The sequence below is a fragment of the Squalius cephalus genome (assembly GCF_949319135.1).
Source record: "Squalius cephalus genome assembly, chromosome: 13".
NCBI lineage: Eukaryota > Metazoa > Chordata > Actinopteri > Cypriniformes > Leuciscidae > Squalius > Squalius cephalus.
Genome location: NC_137134.1, coordinates 17,444,978 through 17,453,106, shown reverse-complemented (window position 1 = coordinate 17,453,106; position 8,129 = coordinate 17,444,978). Strand labels below are relative to the sequence as shown.

The 8,129-nt window shown below is 39.4% G+C and overlaps 1 protein-coding gene across 2 annotated transcripts; it reads right to left on the bottom strand.

Annotated features, from left to right (window-relative positions):
* Window positions 1-2,406: 2,406 nt before the first annotated feature.
* LOC307170366 (C2 calcium-dependent domain-containing protein 4C) lies at window positions 2,407-7,908 on the bottom strand. 2 transcript variants are annotated; one of them, XM_079891455.1, is made up of 2 exons: window positions 7,688-7,908; window positions 2,407-6,115 (listed from the first exon to the last, which is right to left on the bottom strand). In XM_079891455.1, the coding sequence occupies exon 2, from the start codon at window positions 6,073-6,075 to the stop codon at window positions 4,825-4,827; it is 1,251 nt and encodes a 416-aa protein (XP_079747581.1). In that variant the 5' UTR covers window positions 6,076-6,115; window positions 7,688-7,908; the 3' UTR covers window positions 2,407-4,824. The 2 variants fall into 2 exon arrangements, with proteins under 2 accessions (XP_079747581.1, XP_079747580.1); XM_079891454.1 differs by having other exon boundaries at window positions 7,692-7,908.
* Between the last annotated feature and the right edge of the window lie 221 nt (window positions 7,909-8,129).

The following is an 8,129-nucleotide window of genomic DNA, read 5'->3' as shown; positions in this document are numbered from 1 at the left end:
ATAATGTGCCATTTCTGGTGACAAATGAAACCGTGTCCTCTGAGACGTCTTATCAAGATTAACACTCTACACACAAATGAATGTACGCATCAGTCTGGTTTCTAAATTAAGAATTTTACAGAACTGATTCATTATTTCACAAAATACATTCCCAGCTAACATTTTTTTTTGTTCCCTGAACGTTATTATGTGGTTTCCAAAAAATATCCAAATGTGCAATGATGTTATTGAGTGATAATGATTGAACATTATTCGGTAGATTACTTACCAAATAAATAAATAAATGATTGAAATATTGATTTGAGTTGAAATGGTTTTATAATATTACCTGTAGAGTATTTTAAAGCTAATTCTGAAAAGTATATTTCACTAAAAAAGTATATTTTCATAATATTTCACTACAATGAACAAAATCAACTAGATGAACACTGCAAAGATATAAGTCCAAAATCGAATACTTCCCTACTATGTGAAAACAATACGCCAACAGAGAAATATGTCCGAATACATATTTGAAAAACAGTATAGGCAAAAAGTGCCCGGATGACCTACTACTTCAGGCGAGATTCTGAGATTCACCGCAAATCCACGGTGTGATTAGCCTGGAAATCCAGACCTAAATCTGAAAGATTAATGGTCTGGCGTCGACTAAGGAAAATCGGCCAGCTCGAGGGGCGGCACCAAGCATGCATTTGAAAATCTCACTGCATGCAATTGGATAACACTACGACCAATCACAACAAGCCCCATATGCTTAGCTAACTGGTAGATTAGACTCTTGCTGTATCCGGTCGGCAAAACAGCAAAAACGTCCTGCAAAGGAACGATTCGAGCGGCGTCTTCTGTTCCTCTTTTAGATAAAAAGCCAAGTCTAACTCGTTCATTGTAGCGGCCAAAGTCGTTTCAAACAACTGGTGTTCATCCATAGCCATCTTGCAATGTTTACTAATGACTTCGACGTCACAGCGCTGTCGTCATCTCGCCTCTGGCTCGCCTATATCAGATAACCCGATGTGATTGGTGCAGCTCGGATACAAGGGCATATTTAATGAGCATCATTACTCGCACCAGAGTAAACTCGCTGAGCAAATTCAACTTGTGCTCTCGCGAGAACTCTGGATTTCCAGGGTACGGTGTGATACGAGAGACATGAAAGTATAGCGACGGTTTCAGTTCCAGTTAAAGCTCTGTGATCAACAAAAGTTTATGATACTTAAATATCGCGAGTGGGGTAATACTGATGTATGTATTTAATGTCGGAGAATAAACCGTGAAAGTGTCTTGAGCTTGTGTTCACCACAGACCTTATTTCAGCCATTTAACCAAAAACCCATTGAAAAAACCCATTGACTTTGGGACAATGGAATCGGAGGTGCTAAAATTCGAACTCTTTTCCACGGTTTGGCCTACAAAGTGATGTCATACCTCTGAATAAGATCTATGAATTAGTATTTTTTAGTAACTCTTGCTAAGGGTTGGCAGCAGTTTCTCATTAGTGTTATTTCTATGTATGTAATGTTATTTATAGATGCTACTTTCGGTTTCTGTGAATATTGTGGGAACCTCTGGATTTCCATATCAAGTTAGTGAAGAAAAGAGGCAGAAATGGATAATATTATCTATGGCCATCATAGAGACAGGCTCAGAGAAAGAGGGGTGAAACTATGGATGGCTCATTTGGAAAAACAGGTATGCTCTGTTACCTCTCAGTCTTTCTTTCTGCTCTACTCTCGCCCTCTTTTTTCCTCCGGCCTAATGAGGTGGAGACCAGGCGGACAGCGAAGACAGATTACCCTCTACTGTTATCTGTTTACCAGAAAGAGATGTCTGGTATTTTCAGCCCCCTTTGAACCTTTCGGTTTGCTCAGAAACCTTTCTAGAAGCCTCCGAAACTTTTGGAAAGGTTTCCCTGGGTGACCATTGACATGTACTGCATTAAACTTTGCCTTCTCATAGCACAGAGTTCACATTCTTTTTAGGGGACAGAGAAAAAGTCTGAGATGCACATATCTATCACAATGGCAGATAGCTTTAGAAGTTCTATGAGTGTTGTTGAAAATAATGAAATGAACAAAAACATTATAGCAGAATTAAATACATTTTGTCACCAGGTGTTTCTTGTCGCATAAGATGTCAATTTTCTGACAATATCAGAATATAAGACAATGTTCATTTCCCCATTTATCACCATGATATTTAAATGGGTTATATTTTAACTTTCCCCCTAAAATTAGTTTTTGCCCAATTTATGGTTTAACCCCATTTCGCTGTGATATTTCCTCTAAAATAAGTTGATATTTCTGACACCATATTTAAGAGTTTATGACAGTTTTGACAACATGGTTAAATTGAAGTACATTGATCAAACAAAATGAAATAAAATTCAAAATGGCCACAAATGTTTTGTTAATTTTTATTATTTCTTTCATGACTTGCAAACTTTGTCCATCTAAGATACAAATACACCAGCTGAACATCCATGCAGAGGTGCAGAAAAAACACTGAAATTTCCATCAAACACTCACACTCACAAAAATATTATTGATTGATTACCACAGTGAAAATATTACCCATGCACACAAGTTACAAACACCAGAGTTGACGGTATTCACTATGAAAAAAGCATACTGAACGCCAAGTGAACAGTTCACTTCCATATCAAGTACATAGGATTGGCACTTTTTTCATACACCTGTTGAAACAGGAAGACTCCAGCATTCGAGTGGTTTAGGATATTAAAGACTTGACGAAACACCTGAATATAAATGAAAAGCTTTGTATGCTTTATGCACTCCAATAATTACTGCACAATCCACAGGTCATAAATATAGAAACATTCTAGCCCATTCCCTGCTTTGCTTGTGTAACCAACCAGCAATTAGTTAGTATCAGTGGGGCCATTTGTGAAAACATTTTAATGAGCAATAGCCAGCTCATTACCTCAAAGATGCCTTTTCTGCTCTTCATCTATAAAATGGAGCCAGGAAAGGAATAAATGCTTACTAAATTTATATAATTTATTATGAAACGTCAAAGGATGCTAAATATTTCTTCCAATAACGTAATAGCCATTTGCCAGATTTTACTAGAAAAATAATATCTCAAGCCAAAAAGATCCATGCATCCATCCATCCACTCAACCATTATCATACTCATGTCATATTTCATTCTATTCATACAGTTTCTGTTTGTTGAAAAAGCACACAGCACATCATATCACTCAGTTGCATAATGAAACATGCAGCATATATACCTCCATTTCCTTTCCATACGAATTTCACCTAAAATTTGGCTGTTGAAAATATCTCTTTTACTACAGATGGAATGTGGCATAGATTGGCATTTAAATCTTTATATAACACAAATATTAGTTGATATTTCACTTAGTGCTTTCCTCTGGGTAAGTAGTGTGCATGGAAAGACTTTCAAAGAAAGTGTTTCATATGGACCATGTTTTATAAAAGGCTTTTGACAAAGAGTCCAAGCCAAAACACTCATTTCATTTGATATCCAACAAATAGATACAGATAATGACACTTAGTCAAACAATGATCCAATTTGAGCAAATCTAAACATGCAAAAATCGCACTTTAGTAAGGCTTCTGGGTTTCACCAAATGACATTCTGCACACTGTTGCAAGAATACGTCATCACATTTACAAGTTTACGCAAACACATGCAGTGTGACACAAGACTGTTCAGTCTGTTTATTTGTCCTCCAAATTAAACAGCAGATGCATCCAGGATCAAAGCTAACATTAGCACAGAGGGCCATTGTGTAGCTTCAAAGGACTGCGTAGCTCTGTTGAAAAAAGTCTTTACAATCAAAAAGGTAAACACTTGGTTTTAATCAGGCTAAATGAGTACAACCGGAATACGGAAGGCAACATACAAAAAGACTTTGTCATCGTTTCTTGTCAAAGACTCTTTTATATTTACAGGCAACAAATTCAAAGCTATGCTAATACCTTGATCTATCATTGGCGTAACTTGGTTTTAAAAAGTGGTTGGGACTGGTGTGTTGGGTGGGGGGTCAGGGTGTTAATACAAGGCTATATATCAGAAATGCACAATAACAAATGCGCAAAAAATAACATTAAATTTTCCAGAAATCAATTTCAACAGTGCACTGAGTTTAATTTATTGAAATGAATTACACCTATTCATCTTACACCTATATTTTGTCTTTAGAGTGAATATAGTGAATATATCACGTATAGAGTATTTACGTGAATAAGTGAATAAATACATAGATTGCAGGTGATGTGCATGTGTCAATGGTCTAGTGGTAGAATTTTTGTTAAGCGGGTCGAAGGTTCTGGCTTCTAATCTGCCCTTTTTCTCATTAAAACCAAAGACGTTCATCAGGGATATGTCAAGAGCAGGGACACGTTTGTGTGCGTTTTGTTTTGCGATTTCACCAAAATGAATAGAGATTCTGGATTTCAATAAGAACACATTCCAGTGCCAGATTGCCTCTTATTTAACACAAACAAACTAAATTAATACTTTGATAGTCAACTGGAGTTGTTTACTTTGCATTAGGTACAACTATGCTGGGAAATGTTTCAAAAAGTGGTGGGGACAATATCGAACCCCCCCTCCCTATCCCCCATCCCCCATCCCCCCTCCCTCCTCCCTATCCCCCATCCCCCATCCCACCCGCAAATTATGCCTATGTTGATCTTGAACATTTTTTTTTCTGAATTTGTGAATATTATATCAACCATAGGATTAGGCCACATGAAAGACAACGAAGCAAATAGTACAGAAGACCCCTTTTACCCTATTGAAGACAGTGTCCCAGTATCCCATTATGAAGGCCTAAAATCCAGACAAGAGCTTGCACAAAGGGACCTCCCGTTCACCTAACAGCATGTCTCTTTTCAGGCTAGTGCCTTTATTCACAACCTTGATCTTCAAAGCTAGGTTCTTAACCTGAGCCGAAGTCACCGAATCAAAAAAGAAGTCCTCGTTGAAGATGGGATTGCGGCTGTTCTTGATTATCGTGCTCCTCTGCTTCTGCAACTTGCCTGGATTGAGGTAGAGCGACACGCAACAGTTGATGCTCTTAATATCAAACATGGGATCATACAGGTCCTCGGCCGCCATAATGCGGATTCGCAGGCGGGCCGTACCCGCGTCGTAATCTGCACAAAGTCGGACGGTGCCTCCTTTGTGCATGTTGATGGTGTGCTCCTTGTGTTGAAGATGCTCCAGAGCTCCTCCACCTTGCAAGGAGGAACAGTGGCTCCGTCTTGGAACGTTCGGGCTGGGCTCCGCCGAACTGCACTCGTCTGTGGACAAGGAACTATGCCTGGCAAATGTCCGCTTGCCTTTTGCAACCTTGGCCTGTGTCTCATGTGTGAAGATCTTGAGTAGGGAGGCGGAACGGGATAGCAGTGGTGAACTAAATGGGGAGGACTCTGCCGAAGAGCAAGTGTCGCTCTCGCCACCGCTAAAGTATCGGTAGGGGTTTATGTGCGAGGTGTTGAAGTCCGGAGGGTTGAGGTGATTCCCCTCGTTGGTGCTCTTGCTTTGGGTCTTGCGTTGAGTGTTGGGTGACGTTACTGGGCTGGTGTGGTCACAGTGGAACAGGGATTCTTTTCGCCGGGTGTGGGGACTCTCCATCAATGTGGCAAAGCCATAAGAAGTCTGAGTCTTTGGAATGTAAGGAAGTGACATGGCGGTCTGGGATTGAGGGTCGGCGTTTGTGTCACCTGCTACAACGTCGTCCGCACTCTCGATCTGAATGATGTGGCGGTTTGCCGCCCTAAGCAGGTTCTTGGTGTCTCCTGCCAACTTGCTGACCAATCGTGGGCTACGAGGGCTACTGATCTTCTTGTTGTTGATGGTTTGCTCAGACGTTGAGGGTCTCAGACTTTCTTTGGACTTGACGTCAGAAGCTTCGGTCTCTGGTGGGCAGCTTACCAGCTTTGGAGGGATGAAGAAATCTGGAATCTTATCAGGTGTGAGGACATTGCTATAGACAGGCCCCTTCCCCTTGTCACCTGCCTCTCCTTGCCGGAGCACATTTGTTTCAACTGAGTCCCGGATCTTCTCCAGAACCCACATGATCCCTCTGGGTTTAACCCACTGGGTGATCCGCCCTCGCCTGTAACAAGTAATAAAACGTTCAGCAAGGAGCCTTAGATACGCACAGCTAATAATAACTTATACAACAATGTACCATTATATCATGAACAATCGTCCCACATATGAAAAGTTGTAGGGTGACATATACAGCAATTTTCAGGGGGGACTTTGAGGGTTGCAATTATTTTATTTTTTTGTGAGGTGGGTGGAGGTTCAAGCCCCTGCTTGACTTCTTGACTTGAATAAAACAACATGCTAGAACATGAAGCTCATTTACAGTATATAGACTTTGTGTGACATGGCATTTAAAGCAAATTATCTGACAAAAGAAATATCAAGATCAAACAAATCTAAATCTAATATATTTGAAAAACTATGACTGTAGACAGAAAATCGAAGAAAAAAAGTGTCTGACTTTTTTTTTCTGGCACCATGCACAATAGGCACAATACATTTTTTTCCCCCTTTATTGTTCTCAGTCCTGGTCCTGAAGTACCCAATCATAGGACATTTTGTCCTTATGCCACAATATCATCAACTCATGAGAGGCTCAGAAGAGACCTTTACTGGGTGCGTCAGATAAGGGCGACATCCAAAATAATGTGCACTGGGGTACTTCGGACAAGAATTGAGAACAACTAATTTAGGTAGATAAAAAAAGTCCCCTTTATTTGTATAGTTTATACAATACAGAAGCTTTCAAAGAAGCTTTACAGTGATAACAGGAAAATTATGCATTTCGGCTGTCAGTTCAATGTTTATTCAGATCCGTTTTAAAGATCATCAGTTATTAAATTAGTTCATAGTTCATCTATAAAGCAGTTCTTCAGACAGCCCAAACAGTGATGTCATCGTCCAGCTCAGTTCAGTTCTCCTCTGGTCAACGAACGAACACGGTGTGATTATGATTCAGGCAGCATTACAAGTCAGAATTCAGATCAGGATCGGTAGCATTCAAATAACAGCAACGTTTGGACATGATAAGCTGTTAAGATTACTTCTGCTAAGATTATTCTTATTTATTAACTATCCAAAACTGAGACTGAATGCACAGGAATAGCAACAGGTTGCACTGAACATGCACTGATGGTTTGTCTGATTCATTGTTCATCTTCTCTGACAACTGCCACTCACTTATAGCAGAATTAAATAGTCTAGAATTCATTTACAGAATTTCTCATTTAAAAAATGGTGCTTGAAAATCAAAATGACATAATCTCAATCAGCAGATTATTTTTGTTTAATTTAAAATATGTAACATCCACAACATCCAGCTTTTCCTCTACAAAAGTACAAAATGAGTAACCAGATGGTGAGAGTTGTAGCAGTTTCAAATGTACTTGTATTGAAAGGACAGTGAAAGCATCATAAATGAGTATTTTGACTTAAGCATAACTATAAATGACTGGAAAACAAGACAAAGACAACAGCTTATGATTAGAGTTTCAATAGACTATGAAAGAATTTGTATCCTGTAAAACAAAACACTAGTTTCTAATTAATCGTCTAATACAGCCTATCAAATAATAACAATTCTTAATTACAATGAAGTTCAAGAAAAGTAAACTTTTAAACCTGTTGCATAAATTACCTACTGGATTTGTTAATGATTTTCCTCTCCGTTGCGAATCCTCACACGGTTTTCACCTTTACAGGCACTTGAGTGTTCATTAGTCTGTGTGCTGCAGTGTTTCCCCAGCCCGCGGTGAGAGAGGTGCAGATCCGCAGGGCTCCTGTTGCGCTTATATAGTCCTACTGCAGACGCGCGCGCGCCTGAGCGAACCAATCAGAGGAAACGATGCTCTTCCGATTGGAGATGAATCGATTCAGCGAAGCCGAGGACTGAAAACAATCAGAGCTAAATAAATGCTGGGTTAAAAAAAACACACACACAGGGCTGTGCCTGTTTGATTTAAAGATTATGGTTTCAAATACTGTTAAAAGGATATGTAAGTTGATGTTGTTGTAGTAGCCTACCTAAAAATAAAGTTAATTTGGGTTTACAGTAAACGGAGAATTCGGAAGTTTCCGTT